At 35.2% G+C, this 22,872-nt stretch overlaps 1 protein-coding gene across 1 annotated transcript in view; it reads right to left on the bottom strand.

Moving 5' to 3' along the window:
• The window catches only part of CDH8 (cadherin 8), a 139,974-nt gene that overhangs the window by 61,418 nt on the left and 55,684 nt on the right, over positions 1-22,872 (bottom strand). The window contains exon 5 of the mRNA XM_031614887.2: positions 9,929-10,048. Coding sequence (XP_031470747.2) covers positions 9,929-10,048 — 120 coding nt within the window. The remainder of the gene's footprint in view (positions 1-9,928; positions 10,049-22,872) is intronic.

Genomic DNA, 22,872 nt, shown 5'->3' with positions numbered 1-22,872 from the left:
TGATATATTATCTAGTATGCAATATGCAAGAACTGTGGAACAATCTTTTCAATCCACTTATATTGGTAACCCCGCAGCTGGAACAGCACGTCCAGTTTTGGATGTTCCTCTTCTGTATTGCAACTGATAAGGAGTATCCAAGTCTATGAGAAAAAAAATCTTGTCTGCATCATTTGGGGAACGATGAACATAGACTCTGCAGCCAAATATGTAAAAATTACTGAAAGCTACTTTCCCATCCCACTGAGGATAAGAGGGAAAATGATGGACCTAAAAAGTGAATGAAATAATGGGTTTAAACTGGAGCACATCAGATTTTACTAGAACATTAGGAGAACACTTTCTACCAGAGAAGGCTAAGTAAGTACAGATGGAAAAGGCTGCTTGTAGAATTTATAGTATTTCCATCACTGAAGGTCTTTCAAGAACTTAACAGAGAAATATAGGTTGAGAATGAGGAGGGGCAGATCTCATGATCTGGGGGATAAGGGTGCTCACTATGAAGTGAGTTCTCTCTTAAGGTCTCTCTTCATTTTGCTTAAGATAAGGCTTCATCTCTTTGTGCTCTAAAATATTTTACAAACCTTCGGTCTCCGAAAAAAATGCAATGGACATGTAGTCCAAGGAATTACAATTTGGCTACAGATCCTCTAACTAAAGCTGGAAACATGAGGAAATGGGCTGGAAAATAAATCAGTAAGTAATATATTTGACCTGGACACCTCCAAAACTGGGCATACAAGAATATAATGAGATGTAACAAGGCCAAGTGCAAGGTGTTGCACTTGTGTCAAGGCAATCCCAGATATGAATTCAGACTGGGAAAAGAACTGGAGCTATGGGCAGCCTGATCTGGTGGCCAGCGACTCTGCCCATGGCAGGGAGGATCCAACTAGATGACGGTCCCCTCCAACATAAGTGACTCTTGATTCCAAGCTATTTCTTCAAATAATGACAATATCCTCAATATTAGAAGTTCTTCTTTCTTTTTTTTTTTTTTTTTCACTGACTTGCTTTGCCTAAACAGCTATTGGTGTCACACTGCTCAATAGCAAATAAAACAGCTGCAGAATGGGATTTACTTTTACAGTGATCCTAAATACACACACTGAGCAATTCACACAATCTGCCTCACAACTTGAATCGGTTAAAATGCTCCCCTGTGGACTACTTTCAAGAAGCTATTTGGAAGAATATACACCGTCTCACACTGAAAAAGATCAGGGGAAAAGAAGCAATGTTACAGAGGCAATAGCTGATGAAGAGGAAGAGAAGCAAGAAGAATGACAGGAAAAGGGATTTGTTTTCCACTTTTCAATTTCCTCTTCTTTTTTTAAGAATCTCTTTATAATAACACTAAAAAAATACACATAATAATAATTGAGAACATGGAATAAATCCAAGCAAGCACTATGCAAAATTGGAATCTGACCCTGAAAGGTGGTCTTAAGAATCTCATTTGTCTCATGTGTTTTGACGAAGACTTCCTGCTATTTCAACTAGCATGCTTTGGAACTTTCCCTTCTTCATTTTGGAAGAGCTAAGTAATTACTTTGATCTTCCATGCTAAAAACTTCATGAAGTTTCTTAATAAATACAACAGCCATTTAGGACCAAAACTTCTACAAAATCAATCTTGTGATTTCTTCAGAGAGCCACAAGATATATTCTTTGTTCTCCCCTGAAACACACTGAGTTCAGATATTTTAGAGCCCATAAAAAAAATTCACTTTGAGACCTCTGGAAAATCAGTACTATAATTCCTAAGAAATGAATAGAGCACGACTAAGTTTCTTGAAATTTAAAGAAATTCAAGTCCTTTGAGAATGTCATACAGGCATACTTCTATTTTAAAATTCAATTTACCCTTCAAATAAATCATGATCTTTTAAATAAAAATTATCATCAAATATTCACATTTCTTACTAAGTTTTAATGCCTCTAGGACTTTTATTCTAGGAAGACAAGAAAAATATCTGTATTTGCTATGTAAGTTGGTTAACTTTGTAGAAAAATTATCAATTACAGAAGTATCTGAACTACCTTCAGATGGAGATGTATTTAAAATCAAAGCCGTTAGCCACAGTAAAAATAGTGACTAGGTGAGGAATTGAATGCTATGTTACACAATTCCATGTGGAATGATTCTGTGACATTTTAAAAATTATTTTAAGAGAGAAGCTAACAAGTGTGCATAATTTATTAAAATGTTTACTTTTTAAAATTGTATGGGGAAGGTGGCACCATCTGTCTCTCTGCTAAACAAAGAGATGAAGGTCGAATATTGTTTTATTAAGTCTGCAGCTTCTTATGTTACCTACAAACTATTTTATCTTCTTTTTCAGTTCACATTACCTCAATTTATGCATTTTTTCTATTTTTACTTTCTTTTTGAAGTAGACCTTGCAAGCTTCCCATCGTGAATAAACGAACATTACCTTTCTTTCACTAGATATGTTATTGTTCAAGAATATCACAATCAGTGAGAACCTACTATAGTACTGCCATTTCCATTTCAGATGATCTTGGATCTGAGTTTCATAGTAAGGAAAAAATGCTTTCATCTCCTACTAGAAACTTACCATTTCTTTTTCCCGTGGAACAAGTTTTCATTGGCATAGTGAAAGGGTCACCCTCTCACCAACTGGGAATGAGTGCAGTAAATAACCATATAGCACAGCACTTAGAAACTTGCTTTTTTAGGATTTCATTTTTCATGATTTTCTAGTAATTCTCCTAGACACTTTACAGAAAGTAGCTTTTGCTTCTTTTTCAGATGTTTTCCTAATCTAGCTGTGTAGCTCAATTCCACTCTCTCTTTCAGTCTCTTGAAAGTCATTATTTATATATAAATCCCCTGTTTTTCTACTCAGCATGAGGAAAATTGTCATACTAATTATCTCACTAGCTTTCTAAAGTGATAGAGGTATTACTCGGAAATGCAAGACATAAATGTGGTATCCATTTTTTTGCTACTACTATTATTAGATATACTCTAGGCACAGAAATCACATTTTTCAAATGTCAGTCTGTCTTGATCTTAAGTCACTCATCTTTGCCAACCACAGCCTGTCAAAACTGTTTTCAGATCACTCCAGAATGATTTTATATTTTCTTTATTAATCAGAAAAGACAGCTTTTCCCACTGCTGAAGGACCCAATCCTACATACCTTACCCATAATGGTTGCACTTTACAAGTAAAAAGCAAGAACTGTAGGGCTGACCCTTGGGTCTGCTGCACCAGCAGTTTATCTACAATTCTCTCTCTAATGGGCTGTCACCAAGACAACTCTCAGAATCATCAACAGTTCTCTGTACAAACACCCTGCCACAACTCCAAATGCTGCACAGCATATTCAGCATGTAATGATAAAAGGTTCCTACTAGTTTGAAAATACATTCTGAATATACTCTGTTTGCATTATTGCACCTAAATGCATTAAGTTCTATACAGGTAGAATGAAAGGTGCTGTAAGCAAGTGTTAGTGATCAAATATAAACTCCAGAAATCCAGCATGTGTTGGAGGTGATCCTGCTACGCTGGGAACAGCACTGCTGTTAGGGTCACATGAAGCTATCTTCCATATGCTAATGCACACATCTGCCTTCTTGCCCAGGAAATTAGTTTGTACATCTTACTGGCTAAGACAGAACAACTTCTACCCATCCCAGCTTGTACTTCCACAATTGTTTCAGTTAAAGATTAGTAATTGGCAGGGATATCACAGCTGCTCCAGTTAATGTAGAGAGCAATGTTCAATGTTCAATCTAACCTGTGACTAATATTGAGCACGTTCTATTTCTCCACCAATCTCACCAGAGTTTAAATCTAAACTGTTTGGAAACCAAGCTCTTTAGAAGAAGTCTGAAGAAGACCATGAATTAGCTCTGATCCTAAAAATATCATGACTTCTCCTTACAGCTGAATGTTATTTCCTGTATCAAAACTATTTTCCCATCTCTCTGTAATCTGAAAGTGCTACCTTGTCATTTTATGATTAGTAACTACAGAAACAGTCTCCATGCCTCTCTTTTCCTAACATCTCTCAAATATTTGTAGAGTGATTTTATATCCACCTTCAATCACCTTTTACTCCGTTTATACAGAATAAATACAATCAATCTTGTATTCTAAGTCATGTTACTTAGTCCCTCTCACCTTAGCTATACTGCTTTGACCTTTCGTCAGCATCTCAGTATTCTTTATGATAATGATGTGCTTCATCAGCACTACATACAGTACTGTGAGAGCAGCTTGTACTACTACTATTGAAAATAGCATTAATAAAATGGACATTAAGAACTAGATAGAGAGATTGTGTAATATCACAAAAAAACCAGAAGCTCAAAAGTTGAGGACACTTACTCCCATTACTTTACTTATTTTTATTCTGCTGAATTGTGTTTCAAGGACTCGATATAGGAAGATAATAAAGACTGCAAATAAAAACAGAAAATTCAGACCTGACTCCAGCTGAATGCCATTTTCAGTCCTCCTTGGCCTACACTCTTATATTCTGAATTTCAGAACCAGGGGGAGTCTCACATTACACACTGTGGCCCAGACAGGGCCATACACTAAATCTTTAAAAGTACTGTTGAACATCTCTGTTGGTGATCTGGATGAGGGAATCAAGTGCACACTCAGTAAGTTTACAGACGACACTAATTTGGGAGGAAGTGTTAATCTGCTTGATGGTAAGAAGGGCCTATGGAGGAATCTGGACTACCTGGATCAGCGGGCTGAGGCAATTACATGAGGTTCAACATAACTAAGTCAGGTTCTGCACACTGGTCACAACAATCCCATGCAACATTACACGTTTGGGGTGGAGTGGCTGGAAAGCTGGGGATCTGGGGATATTAGTCAAGAGTTCTTGACAGTTGGCTGAACATGAGCAGTAGTGTGCCTAGCTGGCCTAGAAGGCCAACTGCATCTTTGCTTGTAGTGCAGTCAGCAAAACTAAGAAGGTGATTGTCCCTCTGTACTTGGCACTAGTGAGGCTGAACCTCAAGTACTGTGTTTAGTTTTGGGTCTCTCACTATAAGAAAGAAATTGAGGCTCGGGAGTAATTCTAAAAAGGACAACCAAGCTGGTGAACAGTCTGGAACATAAGTCTTATGAAGAGCAGATGAGGGAACCTCTTTCAGGAGGCTGTAGAGAGTGATAAGGTCTCCCCTGAGCCACCTGAAAGGAGTATGTAGAGGAGCGGGATTTGACCTCTTCTCCCAGGTAACTAGTGATAGGACAAGATGTAATGGCTTTAATTGCACCAAGGGAGGTATAAGTGGATATTAAGAAAAAAATGTTCTCAAAAGAGCACTGAAATATTGGCACAGGCTGCCCAGGGAAGTGGCAGAGTCACTGTCCCTGAAGATTTTCAACAAAAGCATAGATGTGGCACTGAGGGACATGGTTTAGTTGGCATGGTGATGATAGGTTGATAGGTTGATGGTTGGACAAGGTGATCTTAGTGGTCTTTTCCAACCTTAATAATTCTATGGTTCTATGATTTAAAATCTGTTCTTTTTCATATACTGTAAGGCTTTATCCTTGAATAATACATTGGATTTTCCAGTGCATTTTGTGTAATTTGCCTTGTTCATATATTTCATGTATGTGTAGAAGTGACATTATTTAAGTAAGTTCATGTGAAATGTAAATAAGTGAGACAGCCAAAAATGTATTTTCTCTGCCATTTTTATATTGTAGAATGCAGTGTCACTTCATATTATGTTCCATTATGGTAATCTTATTTTAAAGTTGACAGTCATGATTTAATACATTTGAAAAAGCTTAGAAGTGAGAAGTATACTTCAGCTACTTGTAGGAAGCCCCCCTCTCAGCATTTTGACTGTCAGTATTTTGATTACAAAAGAATACACACAACTTGTATAATAATACACAGTAGTCAGCAAACCTGACATCAGTTAGTCAGATGAAACAATAATGACTATATTTTAGTTCAGTGTGAGTTCTGTTATTCATATGATATCACCAAATTGCAAGCATAGCCTTTCATAGAAAATCTGAATCTTTGTAATGTATTATTTATGTTTTCTCTCTAACCAATGGTCACGTTATAATTCACCTGTGATAAGGGTAAAAATATTCAGAACAAGCCATTAAAAAAGCATTTACCCTAAGCCATATTCAGAGTACTGAGTGAAAAATAACTTCTGAATTACCTTCTTTCATGTGCCTATAACTCATACCAAAGAATTTGCAAACTAGAACTGCAGCAGTGTATGTATTTTTCATCTACAGTAATGGAAAATTATTGTTTTATGGGTCACTTATCAGTACTTCTTTCTGCACACCCAGTATTATAGAATTGTTTCCATAAGGAGGTTGAGAGCACTGTTAAAATTTCAACCAAGAATTGACTTACACAGGGACTAAACCTAGTTAATGTTAAGTTAGGAAAAAAAAAAAAAAAAAAAAGTAGAAGAGTATATATAACTGCTTCCTTCTTTGGATTTATCCTCAGGTGTTGCAGCCCTTTCTACCCTAGGCATGAAGGATGCCATAGGCATCTCAAACCTCTGCTCCCTCTTTTTGATGATGCTCAAGTATTATGGAAGAGATGATTTGAACTATTCCTTCTGGAGTACTCTCCATGTGCCATTAAAACAAAGAAGCAGGGAGGTAAGATAATCTTTACTGTGAGCCAGAAGAAAATTATAGGCTATCTACAGGTAATGTATAAGTTATTATAGCTTATCTATTTTTGTTCTGGTGTTGTTAGCTGCACAAGATCTAAATCTAGTCTTGATTTCTACTAGACAAAGCTAATAAAAGACCATTCATCTAGAAAAACAGTTGGTAAGTATATACCAATATATACTTCAATATTTGAAACAATCCTATAAATGAAAGAAAACATCTACATCCTTAAGGGGATCACTTTAACACAGTCCACTTCTTTGAATACTGATTCAGTTCTGGGGAAGACAATATCTGTGTTCAAAATCAATTTTGTTTCAAATGTATTGGAAAGACTTTCCACTTAACAAAGCTCCTAACTTTCCTGGTCTTTCACCATAGTGTCTACTCATCTTCCCCACATGGAAACTTTAGCTGGGTTCCTGAGTACTACAAGTGAATGCATAATATAATGGTCTTTCTTGGTCTACTTACTAGGAGAACAAATATACTTGGGGTTCACATTGCTAGTGTTAGATAAATATGAGGAAACAATTGAATACCTATATACTTCCTGTTTCTTTTGGAAATATTCTTTTTGTTAAAATGCACCTTCTACCCTGTCTGTCCATGGTAACAGTAATAATATCGAAATAATACAGCTGCTAAACAAGTGCATGCATTTTATGCACCACTATCTCTAAAAGGTGAAATATTCGGTACCACAAGATACTGCAAAGTTGTAGTTATCTTAGTATAGTACTACTAGCATTTTGAGACTGTATGTAACAAATCACAAACTCTGTCTGGTGTATATAATAAACCTTATTATACCCTTGCTCTAAAATTCACTTATTACCAAGAAAATGAACAGTGTGGTAATATTCTTCTGAAATACTTCTCTTTAGACAAACCATGGATATAGGTCAGCTGCCTTTTAAAGCAATCTTTTTCATCATGCACAGTATATGGCTGCAGTATCTACAGGACTACCTGCATCTGGTTTGCTTAGACTTTTATGTATGTTTGCTGTTCATAAATTCTAGACAACAAATGGATGCTGGAGGGTTATCCCTATTTTGACATTTAGTACAGCTACCAGATTTCTAATTCTCCAAGTGTATAAAGATACATCACAAATTTTGAAAAATTTAAAACATTAAGCATTATGAACAATGAATAAAACCTTTGAATATGACAGAAACAGCTGCATGCTCTTCAGTTTAACAAACTATCCTGTGCGTAGCTGTAAGAGTAGTACTGTAGTTGTATTACAGATGAAGACTGCTACATGAAAATGGCAAAGGAGAAGATGGTTTCAGTACATAAACTCATCCAGTTGTAATGATTTACAGAAGAACATAATAAATGCTCTACAAAAATCTAAAAAACTGGGGAATCAGGAACCATTTATTCATTCCAAAGCAGCTCCATTATATGGAGCCACTTACCCAGAGACTGTGGCAAAGTCTCCGTTGAATTCTTTATGATTACATTCCCTTTGGAAAGTAACATGTTATTTTCATGGTAACTGAACTGCTACTGAAAGGAATATTTATAACTGGAAATGAAGGTAGGAGGAGGAATTTAATGGTAGTGAAACAGGAGAAAAATCATGATTTTCAGGTTCACCAAAAAGCTTTGAGTTTTTTCTGGCTTTCATGATAATGGAAATGACTTTCCACTGTAATGAATGGCTATTTTGTTGGATTAAGCATAAGTTTTTAATGTAATGCAAATAATAAACCAGAGTCAAATTAAACAATTTTTTAGGTCTGGGAAATTTTCTTTCAGGCTATTTCATGTGAAAGGATTGAAAAATGTTTTAAGTAGTTGGAGAATATACTCCATTTCAACTGATGTGAAGGGTTAAAGCAATAACAGTAACTACTTTATGAACTTTCCATGGTAGAAACTGTGAAAGAGCCCATAGTTAATTCTCCTCTAATTAATACAGCTAACACAAGCCATTACTGCAGACAATAATTTGTAGTAGAAATAAAAACAAAATCATGTAATTTGACATTTGATGTCAGCGATCTTTGCATAGTTGTATTTCCATGTGACATTTGACAAGTCAGACAGTATCAGCTTCACTGATAACAACCTCTTGATACACTTATTTTTGAAATAAGCAAATGTTTCTTCAAAGCACAGTGCTGGAATTATTTTTTGCAGAACTCTTTTACATTCAGCATAAAATCAAATAATGAATTATGCTCCTGAGACTGTTTTCAGACTCAGAACAGTTTTCCTTCAGCCAGAAGAAAATAATTTAATGGATGAATCCCATTTATTGATCTACACTACTTACCTTTTTCCTACACAGTTTCAATAAAAAGTATTAAAGATTTCCAGATTTTAAAGAGTGCTCTTGTTCAGAAAACTGTGCACATTTGATCTATCAAAATATCTTTTAATAATTTATTCTAGTATTTGTTTCATAACCCTGTTAATCTGCACAAGTACATGAATGTTTACTTCTGCTTTACTTCTTTATGGCCACATAAATTCAGATGATTTTTTGGCATGCTATAAAGTGAGTTATAGTTTTATTCTCTTTAGGAGACCACAGCTGCTTTACTCAGAGTGATTAAAAGCAACATCAAGTAACAGATGAAAGAATATAACAAATAATATCAAATGGCTTTAAAAGAACGCTTCTCAGATATAACTAAGTGAATTCTCTTTAAGTGTGACATATGTACAGCAAGCGGGCGGGAATGGATTTATTAGCACCTCTTTCAGATGAGTCACTCAAGACTTTAAAATCATAGAGAAATAAAGTCATGCATGCTAAATGCATGCTAATAAAACTTCATATACTCTGTACCACGTTCTTTCTTTCTTCAGATCCATCCAGTCAAGAAAGAGAAATATTTTTAATGAGAACACACAACATATTCACTGAAATTCCCATGCTAAACAGTACTTAGCTGGAAATAGTACTCCCTCTTTTTGAAAATCACATGGTGTTCATTAAATTCCTCAGGCCAAGTCTTCAGTACCTAATCACTTATAAGTCACACAGCACTTCCACTACCTTCAGTTTTGCTTCAGTAACTTCTGTAATAATATTATTACTATTACTTGCATTATCATTAACACAGATTTTGCTTTGTCTTTTCACATGATCAGACTGTAAGTGTGAGACACGTTATAACTCAGTAATGCTGACAGACATATATTTATGCTCCCTGATTATGTGCATTACATGTACCATGTAAGAAGTACAGTCATTTGAGTAAATATAACCCAAGGATTCATATTCAGTTGCCTACCTGTATGTGGTTCAATGGAAAAGTAAGGCTGTCCTTCCAGGATGCTATAAACCAGCTTGGCACTGTTTCCATAAACTGGATCATCTGCATCTGTAGCTGTGACTTTAGTAACAAAGGTGCCTAAATAGAAGGAATGGATATGATTAACGTTTAAAGTCTTCCTAGATATGTGCATAATTTTTTTAAATTTTCAAATTATTTATTTGAAACTCTAAAGAAATGTGTGAGGTATACAACGATTAAAAATAAAGAAAATCCACAATATTAACCTAAAACAACATTCACTGAACTCAAATGAAACGTTTTCCTTCCAGATGATATATGCAAGCAGACTGAATTTCCCGGCAAAGGAAAAAACATTCTAGAAACCATATCATTTAAGGTTTCTTTGTAGAATGAATTTGAAGCTACCTGATATATTTGTATAGACTTCAAGAATCCTATCAAAGGGATATGAAATATAAGGTTAATAATATAATATAATATGCTACATTTAAGATTTGCAAAATTACATTTGAAAGAACCTTGCAAAGTTACCATGACTGCACAGAAAAGCAATAATAAAAGGGATTCTTTTTTTCTTCTCTTAGCTTGCAGCCATAGCAATGGTTTGATGTGGCCACAGTGACAGTGTAAGGACAACATTTATTGTTTCTGAAATGAGTTGTTGCCACTGAGGGGTCCACTGCCCAGCCAGAGTCATAAATTCCATACTCTATCCAAAAAATAAGGAAGAAAACTTTAAAGCAATTACCCTCTTTAGTTTTAGGCAACAAAGCATACTCAATTTATATAATTAGCAAAGCTGAATAAAACTCAGCAGGTTCTGTTAAGCTTGGTGCAGAAAGCTTTTTTCTAAATTTCTTTATTTTTATGATGACTTAAAAAGACAATGATGACATTAATTAGACCAGCAATAAAGACAGTCTCTATACTAGACAAGAGTAGGAAAGAGCTTAAAGGCAGAATGACGTTTCTCATGTTTAAAAAGGAAAATTCTTATAGCTCCCAACAAAATAATTTCCTTTTCTAGATGTGCCTGTAAAATGTCTCCTCTTCCTTCTTAAACTTTGTGCTGCTGAATCCAAGTTATACCTCCCTTTTGGGCAAGAACAGTAAACATAGAAGTGGAAGAGATCTCTTTGGCATGTTTTGCATTGTGCTCCTCTCTTCTTGTTCTGTATGTCACACTGCTGTCACGGATTTGGACAGTTCTGAGCACTAGAGTGCATGCAAATTATTTGGAGAATATTTGCATATTTTGAGATAATTTGCATCCCAACCAATAGCTTCAGGATTTCAGGATTTCATACTTGTCCATTTCAAGCTGTAGGGCAAAATATATGGCTGACAGGATTTGGCTACAATGCTCATGGATTGGAAGTTCTGCAGAGCCTGAAGTTGTGGAAGGTTTGCTGCATGAGATAATTTCCAGGGGAGAGAATATGGGTAGAAGAGTGGAAGAAACATAGCTCATTAGAGAGGGGGAAAAAAAAAAAAAAAAGCCCATGCATTGTACTGGTCACTAATTTTGGCTACAAATTTATTCAGTCTTTCAAGAAGGAAAGATCATCAGCCAGCTGTCATGCAAGCTCTATTATGGCCACAACAGGCAAGAAAGTGCCCCAGCAGTTTCTCTCCTGTTGCTCAGCAGAATCCTGAAGAATCAAGGTGGCCTGCAGCAGTTGTACACAGTGTGGAAGAAGAAGAATACAATGCTGATGAATATTAAATTGCTTCTGGCTTAGACAGATGTTTGCAGATTCTGTACATAAAAACTTCTATAGGTTATTGGTTTTGAGGCTTAACTATTTCTGATGTTGAAAGTTGGGCAGCCTACCTTTTAACCTCCCACTGGGCACAAGGAAAGGACTTTATCCTCAAGTTGATAGTTCAGTATTAACACTGGAAGTTTGTTCTCTGACCAACTACAAATTACAGAGAATGCCTGCAACAAATACAGTACCTACAGACTACAGATGATGAATGACATACAGGAGAAAAAAAACAGTGATAGGGAAACAACCATGGGCCACACTCAGAGGCCATCATGCAGGCTACAGTAAATGAATGAAATGGGTGACAATGGAAAAGATGTATGAAGCCTGAATTTGGATACTGCAGGACCAGAGGAACAAAAGGATCCTCTGTGCCTTGACCACGGTAGTCTCAAAGCATGAAAAGCCGTAGCTACTAGAATTGTCTCACATATTTAAATTGTGTTGGCTTACCTTCTACAACTCATATTCCAACTGAAAATTCGTTACTTTGTAGTTCCTACAGAAAGCAATCTCCTATCAGTCTGTGTCTTCACTCATGCAGAATTCAGTCTATAGCCCTAATAACCCAGCAAGACATGCCCCACAGTTCAGAGCTGCTGTCCTGCTTGTAATACTGATTATGATTACAGAAGTCAGTGCTTCAACACTGAATGGAAACATCAGGTGATGCACTAGGTTTCTGTGGGAGTGGTAGCTATTATGAAATTTTTATTTTGTAACCTACTAAAACAGAAGATGTTCATGAAGAACATCATACAATGGGACACGGCTGGAATTTGATAAGGTTCATTCACAGAACAATGAACATTTTTGCTAGTGTACTTTATCTAGTGGCTGCACCATTTTGTTTCCATGATATTCAATTCTATACACAAAGGAAAACAAAGAATTGAAATAGTTGACTTCTTTGAGACTGTGTTTGATTTTCTTAGCTGGCTTTCATTTCAAAGGACTTTAGAAATAATTACATTGCTTGTTTAGAAAGATTTGATATATAATGTCTTTTCTTTTCTTATTTCACTAGAGAATTCCATAAGACTTTTAGAGATATTTATTTCAAGATTTCAAAATTTAAATGGGTATGCTGATTCTCTGATAAATGCATCCTTTATCCCAAGTGTTCATTAGACATTAAAGTTGAATGTCTTAATAAAACAAGCAATCAGTGTCTAGCAGCTTTTCCAATTCTGATATTCCAATATTAAGATTTTCTTCTTGTGACAGAAAATAATTTAATCCCTTACTGAAGCACCAAGCTAATCCAAAATTTATACATATATAAAAACATACATAAAACTGAGTATTCCCATTCACTGTTCGTTATATACACAAGAGGAGGCAAAAAATAGCATACCCTTCTTTTTCTTTTCCAGGTCACTTGAAGTGTGACTATAATCTTGCCTAATAAAACTAATGAAGGGAAGAGAAAAATAAAATATTTTCCCAGCTCCTAAAACCAATTTCTTAGACTGCCAGTCTCTGCCACTCTGCACTTCATTTCCTACCATCATACACAGTTCTGATGTCTCTGGAATTCAGTTGTCTGCTCCCAACAATCATATAGATAAAAATTGTTTATAAAAGCAATTGTGAAACAAAAATTAATTACCTCCACTACTGAAATTAGATAGTTAAAATTTAAACTATGTTAAATGTTATCCTCTTCCATGAGAACTTTTTGTTTTATGCTATTATTCAAGTCTTGTGCAGGTGTGAAACATGCCACATGAGTATATTCACACTGGCAGTAATAAGTACATAAAGGAGCAAACTAGGTTCTGTTTGCAGCTGCAGAGGATGTTGCTACATAGTGCTGCTCTGGTCCCACTGCAAGATGCTCAGGGTCCAGAAGAAATAGCACCTTATGCCACTGAGTGACAGAGCCTTTTTCAGCATGAACTGAAGATTGGAGAACTGATTCTGAGAGTGCAAAATAACACAAAAGAAAAAAAAAAAAGGAACTCAGCCACCATAGATATTATTATTTAAGCCGTCTCCCTAATGCAGCAGAACTTCCTATGCCTTGGACTAGAGCTTTGAATTATCAATATTTAAAGAGCATTTTACAGCCCTACAGACACTGTAGTTAGAAACTACATGTACAGAAATATTTTTACATGCATAATGTACTTAAAGTTTTAAAGATAAAAGTTTTGCATTGAAAAAGCAGTAAGAATCCATTTCTGTAGTAAATGCTCTTTAAAAAGCAATGTTCTGGGTTCTACTCAGCAAATAAAAAGCTAAGGTTTCTGTTTCTGTTTAATTTTGACTGCATTTGGCTTGTGTTTGCTTCTTCATCAATGCTACAACAAACTCATTTAGCTAGGGACTATAAATTTGAAATGGTGCCATTTTTACAAGAAAGCTGCTATTATAGTCCAAGTCACTGTTGCCCTAATTACAATAATACAGCAGTTTTATATAATCTGGCCCAACAACCTAATGACAATTACTTCTTTTTTTTATATACTTAATATTGTCTTATGTAATACAAAACATTTTTTTTAGATAAATGATGCAAATTTTAAGATATTCCGTTAACAACTTCCTGCATTTTTTTTCTGAGGTACACTTTTGCAATGCTAATGACCCTGTGATTAAATATGGACTATAAGGAGTTTAATCAGATTTTAATTAATGAACACTTCTAATGTGATTTAGCCATAAACCATTGCTGGATGTTTTACCCTGTTAGAGTCAGGTTTCATAGCTTCTCTTTGCAACAGGCTAGCAATCAGAGACACAATTAAAAATAAAGGCATTTTTATATGGTTAGGTAAGAAAATCTGTGTTTGCTGGCAAACTAAGATTAAAAGCCTTCATAAAAGTAAGATGTGTGCTCAGCCAGCGCTCTTCTGTTGTTGTGCATGTGTTTTTATGTGCAAGTCAGGATACAGATTCTGCATATTAGTCAGAAAGAAAAATGCATATGCTGCCATACGGAGTAGGAAAGCAAAGATTTTTTGGTGTGGAATGAAATAAGTGCACTGAAAAGAAATCAAACTTGCATGTTTAGAGGATGTAACATACAGTCAGTGCCAAAAATTTACATGAATCCATATTCAATGAAGCAACCATTTTGCTGAAAGACTGCAATGGCTGGTAAAACTGAAAAATGTGTCCATGATGCAAGTTAGTAGGACTATGTTTTCTCATTTTCCACGGTACTTCTGTTTTCTTTGCTTTTCTGACACTGCTTTTAGTCTGCTCTCTCTCTCTCCTTTCCAGACCTTGATGGGCCGAAATCTCCATTTCATTCAAGAGATCTGATTACAAATCTGACAGGGCATTAAGAGTATATTTGCATGAAAAAGAGCTACCATTATTTCACAACTGTTTTGTTTTTCTAAGAGGATCATTGTGCTTTAAAGTCTACAGCTAGATTTTGAGTTTGGCTGATAGTAGCCATGCAATCATCAATGGTCAAAGCAAAGCATTGTTTGTATTCAGCAGGTCAGATAAGTATTCTTTCCAAAATGAAGCCTTTTCTTCACTGTCCTTCTTTGCTATAATCTCACAGGTAGCATGACAGTTGTTGTCATGGTAACTATTTTTTATTGAATAAAACTGCAATAATCTCATAAAAACCTGTATAACTTCTTGACATGTAAATTATTACTGCCTCAAAGCCGGAGAAAGTTATTCTTATTTGTTTTTTTGCTGTCACTGATTTTTTTTTAAATATTAAACCATAGTTTTAAGCTTTATTGACCTATGTCATTCTGCCATTTCTAAAACACAAAATCTATGAATGAGAATTTTCACTAGCCAAATAAACAGTTTACATACGGAATAGAAATCTGCATAATGCACTTCAGCACTTCCTAACATATGCAAAATACACACATAATATTATGACTGATATTTTAAATTGCATATCTTGGTGCCTATGCAGATATATATGCATATTTGAAGCACAAACTATGTAAACTATGCATACATATATGCAGGTACAGTGTATGAGTGTTTCAGGACTCTTTTGTATGTTATTTCAATCCTACCTTCTAAATCAGTCCTTTAATTTATTTTTCTTATTAATAAGAACTTTTTCATTTCAAAGGTCTAAAAGCCCAACACATGCATCAGATCTCACAGTGGAGGTCCTCTCCCAAAGATTCTGTGAGCTGAGTACCAGGAAAGGCTAACTGAGACAGCTGAAGAGAGACAAAGAGATGACAAGAAGATGCAAATCACCCAAGGAAGCAGAGCTGCCAGCACACTACGGTGCTGCTGCTTGACTCACCTGCTCTCAGGTTGCCCATAGAACTGCCAATACGTAGGCATTATGGAAGAGTTTTAAGGATTGCTTTGAAAGCAAATGACAGAACCCTTCTATGAGTTCTCCAGGAGATCACTGCACACTTAGAGCAAATAAATAGAAAGGTATTTGCTTTTTAAGTGTCCAGCAGACGCTTTGCAGTGCTGGAGTCTTTAACGCAGGTGGAAGAGGGCACTCTGAGAGGTGGTAAGGAGTAGAGTTATGGGCCAGAATGGTCCACAAAAAACAAAAAACAAAACAAACAAACAAACAAATAAGGGCAATGTATGCTTGTCATGCTAGAAAGAATGGAGGTAAAGATCAAAAATCTGCACTACTGTATCTATAGTAGAATCCTGTACACAGCCAACCTTAGAGGGAGAAATGAGAAGGAAAATTTGTGTACTTTACAGGCGCAATGGTGTTATGTGGGTGATGAGAACCATATAAATACATAGATAGATACAAGCATTCACTTAATCTTTTGCAAAGAGAAAAACAACAGCAAAATCTTCTCTACAATGAGATATTGTACAAGGAGGAATAACTCCCCAAGGGAAATAACAGAATCCTTCTCACTACTCACTGAAAAGTTCACTTTATTGCACAGGATGCTAGATAATGTGTTCTAAGGAAAAACCCTAGAAAGACAGGAAAATTAACTAATAGAGTAATTTGTCTTTCCTGGCTATAATTTATTTGACTCTAAGTAGTGAAATACTGTGATGCTGTCATGATCTTGTTTATGATGATTAAGGAAAGGAAGGAGGAAAAGAGCATTATTCATACAACTCAGTTTAGGCTCAACTGGCTAAATTAGACATCTGGTTGTACTCAGCTTCTGCTATATCCATGGGAGGGAGAAAGAATTTATCTTTGTTTCTTGGTTGACCAGATATAAAGCAAAATTATACTGTTCAGATAACACAAATGGCTAAGTTTGAGTTGTATGTCTACTCTTCTATATGCATATACTCAAAATAGATCATACCAGTCCATAATAACTCCCAGAACTTCATTCAAGTATGCTGTCACACCAACATGCAAGTGCAAGTATTGCAAGAGTTTCATTTACATTATATTCCATGTATACATACCTATGGGAATTTATATAATAATACAGACACGTATATATTTTCTGAAATGGACTGCATTTGATATATTTAATATTCAATTAAAAATTAATCTTAAACATTCAAGCAACAAGGTACTGTTTGCTTCTTCTGAGATTTGAGAAATCAGTACACCACAGACCTACAGGAAATAGTAGATACCAAAAAGAAAAGAGAGTTTAAGAGTTTAAGAAAAGAAAAGAGAGTTTAAAGCAGAAGTTTGAGTACATCCACCGTCCCGACTAAAGAAGAGACCTGGATCAAACAGGATCAGCTTGGCCAGTTGCCAAAATAATCACTATGAAATAAACTATGAAATAACATGCAGGCAAATTAAAGAAACTGTTTCCACTGGGAAAACTTTTTCACGTGTGTGGAAACTAAGTCAGGATTAGATCCTTAATGAGGAGAGGAATCCAAGTTGTTCACTTCCTCTAAATTGCTTACAAAGCTAATGAAATGTTTTTAAAATGTTAATGTGCAGCTCATGTGTAAGTCAAGATCTCTGAAAAACTAAATACCCTACAACATGTTAGAAACTTTTTAGATTGCTCATATACCATTTTAAGTGTGTTTGATCATGCAAGGCAAATTATGAAAAATATATTGTATGTAAATATGTAAGTGTAGAGGTATGAAAGATGATTGCTAAGCATAGGAACAAAATGCCTTCCATACATCTCACAGACAACAGAGCAAACTGGCAGCCTTCAGCACTTTGCAGCTGTATAATGAGGACAGTAGGAAGCATGACTATGAAATCTAATAAGCTGCATATTTTACAATGTTTTTGTGCATAAATTAATTGTTTTGAGAACTCTGATGTTGCCTTTTTAACACTACCTTCTGGGAAATAAAATTGTTTTACACTGAAAACACATTTTTAGATCTAACGATACATATAATTCTTTGGCAATTATCCTTACTAATGTTACTTACTGCTTGGATTTACCTCACATATACCTAATAAGAAAGGACACTTTATTTTCAGTTTTAGGATTGACAGTTTTTTCCTGTTGCGACTTATAATATGGTGCCATTAGAGAGCCTGCAGGTATTCCTTTATAAATTCCCCTGGGTGACTGTAAGGATTAGAGTAAACTTTGTAACAGCACTAACAGAAGTGTAAAATACATTCTATATTCAACTATAAGAGTTATGTTTTCTTTTCAGTTACTATTTATTCTTCATTTAGATATCATCTTCACTATGGAATATTAATTGAAATTCGCAAAAGATGTGGGAAACAGTTGCTCTTTTGTTCAGGACTTTTGGAAAGACTGTTTGTCTCTAATCAATTGACTGTTTCATCAGCATTCAGTCTGTGTGAGGTCCCCAGGCGAAAACAGTAAAATTGGACAATCACTGTACACTTTATTTCCAAGCAGAAAAAATGTACCATCAGGCTTGCTGATTTCAATGGAAGTTTCAGGTTATGCTCAGGTGTATTATATAAAAAAATATAAATAAATAAAAAGCAGTCCTGGCTGTTTACAGCTGAAATTCTTTCATTTATATCTTTCCGTTGTGGAAAGAGCAAGCAGCTGGTATAATCTTGCAGCTTTTTGATGATGTGCTTGCTTTGTTTGGTAGACTGAAGCCCAAAATGCCAGCAACGATAATCCAGGTTGCAACAGCAGAGTCTGAACTATTGGCCCCTCAGGCCATTGTGGAGCAAGCACATGGCAGCAGAAACCACTTGGGCCCCAGGGAAAGGGTGTAGTTGAATCAGCTGCCCAGCAGTACTCTACTGGGCAATTCATGAGAAAGCCATAGTGACATCAGATCCACAGGCAATTGCTTATCTGTATTCAAAAAGAAACATTAAGTACTGCAGATTCAGCAACTAAACAAAGAAAGAAGTACCAGTTCAGGGAGGGGTGACAGAAAAAAATGGACTCTAAATTGCATCTGAATCCCATTTTCCCAAATGTCAAGAGTGTCCATCAAAGAGATGCCTAACACAGGTCATCTGAATTAGCAGTGCTAGAGGAGTACTGGTTTTCAGCACAGTAAGGCTAAATCTTTCACATTAACAGAATGATGTAAGCAATCCTAATGAAAGTTTCTATGAGAATACTACCACACCGAACATAATTTTCTGACAGAAGTTTCTACCCTGTAGTTAGAGCTTACTACTTTCCTGCAATCAAAAAACTAAGATAACAAATTCCAGCCCTTAGTTCTGTGGCATTTAAAAGAACCTCAGTCTGGCAGAAATCTGCACTGGTCTGCTTCCTCTCATCTGTCTGTTTTTCACTCAAGCATTATCCACTGGCCAGCAAATGGGCTCATGTCACAAGCATACCTGTCCAGAAGATGAAATGGCAAACTTTCAAAATCAACAAAATAAGAACCCCATTACCTCTTTAACCTTTTTTTTTTTTTTTTTTTTTTTTTTTTTAAATGAATATTTGGAATTTGGAAAAATTGTTGTAAAGAATGAATTTGAAGTTGTAGCCAAAAGAGAATGAATCAGAAATCTGAGTCAAGGATTTGTTTTTGCATTGTCACAGAACAGAAATTGGAACATGTAGAAATGAAAGCAACCACAAGGATGGAATTTCAGATGCAGAACACCAAGAACAAACTGTGACTGTGTGAATACAAGAATCCTCTGAAAAAAAAAAAAAAAAAAAAAAAGATTGTAGAACAGATTCTTGTAGATTACAGAGATCTGGAGATGGATGTACCTAAGACTGCCAAAATTCTCTCTGCTTTGGCATCATATGATCAATGTACAGCTATGTCTGTCTGTCTTTCCTCATTCTGTGTAACCAGAGCACTACAGGAAGACAGATTCCCCTACAGGGAATGCCAGAAGGAGCTATGACATTGATGTGATTCAAATGGTTTTTTTCCTGATGAGTTGATGGAAAGACAGAGACAACTTCTGTCAAAGAAACCAACGTATGAAGTCAGTGAAAGAGTTTGGAGTGTTGAGGACTATATAGGTTGGTAAAAGTAAAGGGTAATATTACAAATCCCCAAAGAGAAACATCATAGCCACATGCTCATAACAGTAATTTAAAAACAATAAAAAGATAATGGTGTATTCAATCAGATCTCATGAGAAATGGAGAGCACACAAACAAAAGTAAATACTTGGAAATAAGTTTTTATAAGCCTCAATAACTAGTCAAACTGGGGAGAAGACAGTCTTGGTACTGAATATATCCTAACCAATTTCCTAAGGTTATTTGTGACTGTACCTTTGCAATTGTCTCAACCACACAGAACGTACAGAAAATTTTAAACACATGCAGAGTCCCTAAAGAAATCTCTAATGTAAAATGTTCTTCAGGAACACAGCTCGTGAAGCTGATTATGCACAAGAGAAACAAGCAGAGGAACAAGACTAAAGGAGGATATACATTTTCCAACAGCTGTTACATTGTTGCCATATTTTACAACATCTGCTGCTTTCCTCCTTAGCTTTTGCACACCCTTTTGCATTTACCCTTTGGGCTAATTTGTAGCTGACCCCAGTAATACAGTCCTTTTACTACACAATTTTGTGACAAACTATCATTGATTTAAAAGTCATGCTCGGTGCCTTAAAAATCAATGAATAGATGGGGGGAAAAAATGAACACAGTAAGAGTGCGGTGGACCTTGATAACGTTTCAGGTCAGATTTTTATCAAAACATTCTGATTTACAAGTTATTTTATCACTATTCATACCATACATTGCACATTGATATCATAATATTCAGCAGATTCTGTTCTTTTGCAAGCATTTTGTAAGAGAAATAATATGTTTGGGAGAATGGAAAAGAAAAACTATGCTTCTATCATGCAAAGCAATCCAAAATCACCATTCTGATGTTAAAAAAAAATAGTAAAAAAATGATTGAATAGTTTCTTCTATACAGCAGTGTAATCAAGGGCAAACTTTGGTCCAAAGAAAAAAGTTGCTAGGCAGATGTGCTCACTCCAAAACTGGAAATTGATATCCTGAGTCAACCAAAACTCTGAACTCTTTCTAATAAAGACATCCTCCCAGGGTGAACAGTTTTCATGGAAGCACTTAAGGATGGAGATATTATTCCAGTTTTTTCACTTTTTTAATATTTTCAAGTGTTAAAGGGGCATTTCCAGAGCACTGGCACACGCCACTCTATGTATGTTATTACCTTTTTTTCTGACTGACAGGGAAATTCTTTATATTTGGAAATTTTTAAAATTTGCCTGTTTACCTTAATGCAGGCAACCAAGACATAATTCTCTCTGCTTATGGCTTTTGTTCTTTTTCCATCTGTGCCCTTTCTGATTTCACTAACACGTTTGTCACTCTACTTCTGTCTTCCCATCATTTAACATGACACCAGCTGTCTAAACATTCTTGTCTTCACCAAGAACAAAATCAAGAAATTTCACTTCTCATTCCTCTGTTCTCTCTTCCTCATTTCATTCTTAATTCCTGAGGAAAAAAAGATCCTGAAGCTATCCTGTTGGGAGACAATATCCGCTTTTGCTCCCATATCACCTCTGCAGTATGTTTTCAGGGACTTCATGAATCCTTGAGAGGACAACACAGAAACAGAACATACTGGTTTTTGGTGTTGTTCTTTCTTTTTTCTTCTTTAATTTAAATAGGCTACAGGACCAGTTCCACTTACCCTTGTGAATCTTGTCTTTTAAGATTGCTCACTTATTTACATAATATGCAAATATTACAGGATTCCTCCTCCTAGAAGCTTAGCTGAATCAGTTTATAAAGGGTTTTTAACTGGGTTTCATTCCCTGTGTGTCCTTTCATATCTGGAAGTGATTAAACAAGATTTGTTGACAAATTATTTCCTGTTTGTAAAATGCAATACTGTTACAATGTAACAGTTTTTTTGGCCTTTAATTCCTTAAGAAATATCAGAATTAAAAGAAGATTAAAATGTTCAATTTCAACAGAGAACATATTCTCCAAATACATAATTTGCTGTCACAAATAAATTCATCATTTTGGAACTGGGATACAGATTTAAAGTGCTGGATTACATAGGATTTACAAGAAAAGAAAAGAAAAGAGAAGAAAAAGAAAAAGAAAAAGAAAAAGAAAAAGAAAAGAAAAGAAAAGAAAAGAAAAGAAAAGAAAAGAAAAGAAAAGAAAAGAAAAGAAAAGAAAAGAAAAGAAAAGAAAAGAAAAGAAAAGAAAAGAAAAGAAAAGAAAAGAAAAGAAAAAGAAAAGAAAAGAAAAGAAAAGAAAAGAAAAGAAAAAGAAAAAGAAAAGAAAAGAAAAGAAAAGAAAAGAAAAGAAAAGAAAAGAAAAGAAAAGAAAAGAAAAGAAAAGAAAAGAAAAGAAAAGAAAAGAAAAGAAAAGAAAAGAAAAGAAAAGAAAAGAAAAGAAAAGAAAAGAAAAGAAAAGAAAAGAAAAGAAAAGAAAAGAAAAGAAAAGAAAAGAAAAGAAAAAGAAGAATATGTGGATGTAATAAGGGAATATTCAAGTTTCTTCTCAAAATGTTTTTTGGAATGTGTCCCTCTTGCTCTTTAAAGAGAGAAATAAGTTATTTCAAAATAACTCTGAATACAGTGATGATACACATCATTCAGAAGGTGTGTGGGTGTCTGTTCTGTGAAGACAGCTGAAAAGTGAGCATCATTCCTACTGCAGATAACACAGTGTGATGCTAATCGTCTTTGCACCAAGTAGTGGGAATAAGATATGCAAATTCATTTCTTTTGTCTTAGCAGAGAAGCAAGATTTTCCAGATATCACTAACAGATACTGTAAGAAACAAGGAGGCTGGATCATGGCCATATCAGTGTGATAACCTTATATGTAGGAATACAAATAC

This window comes from Phasianus colchicus, chromosome 13 (assembly GCF_987193195.1).
Source record: "Phasianus colchicus chromosome 13, bPhaCol1.hap1.1, whole genome shotgun sequence".
NCBI classification, from domain to species: domain Eukaryota; kingdom Metazoa; phylum Chordata; class Aves; order Galliformes; family Phasianidae; genus Phasianus; species Phasianus colchicus.
Note: the sequence above shows the minus strand (reverse complement) of the source record. Positions and strands in the feature narration are given on the sequence as shown.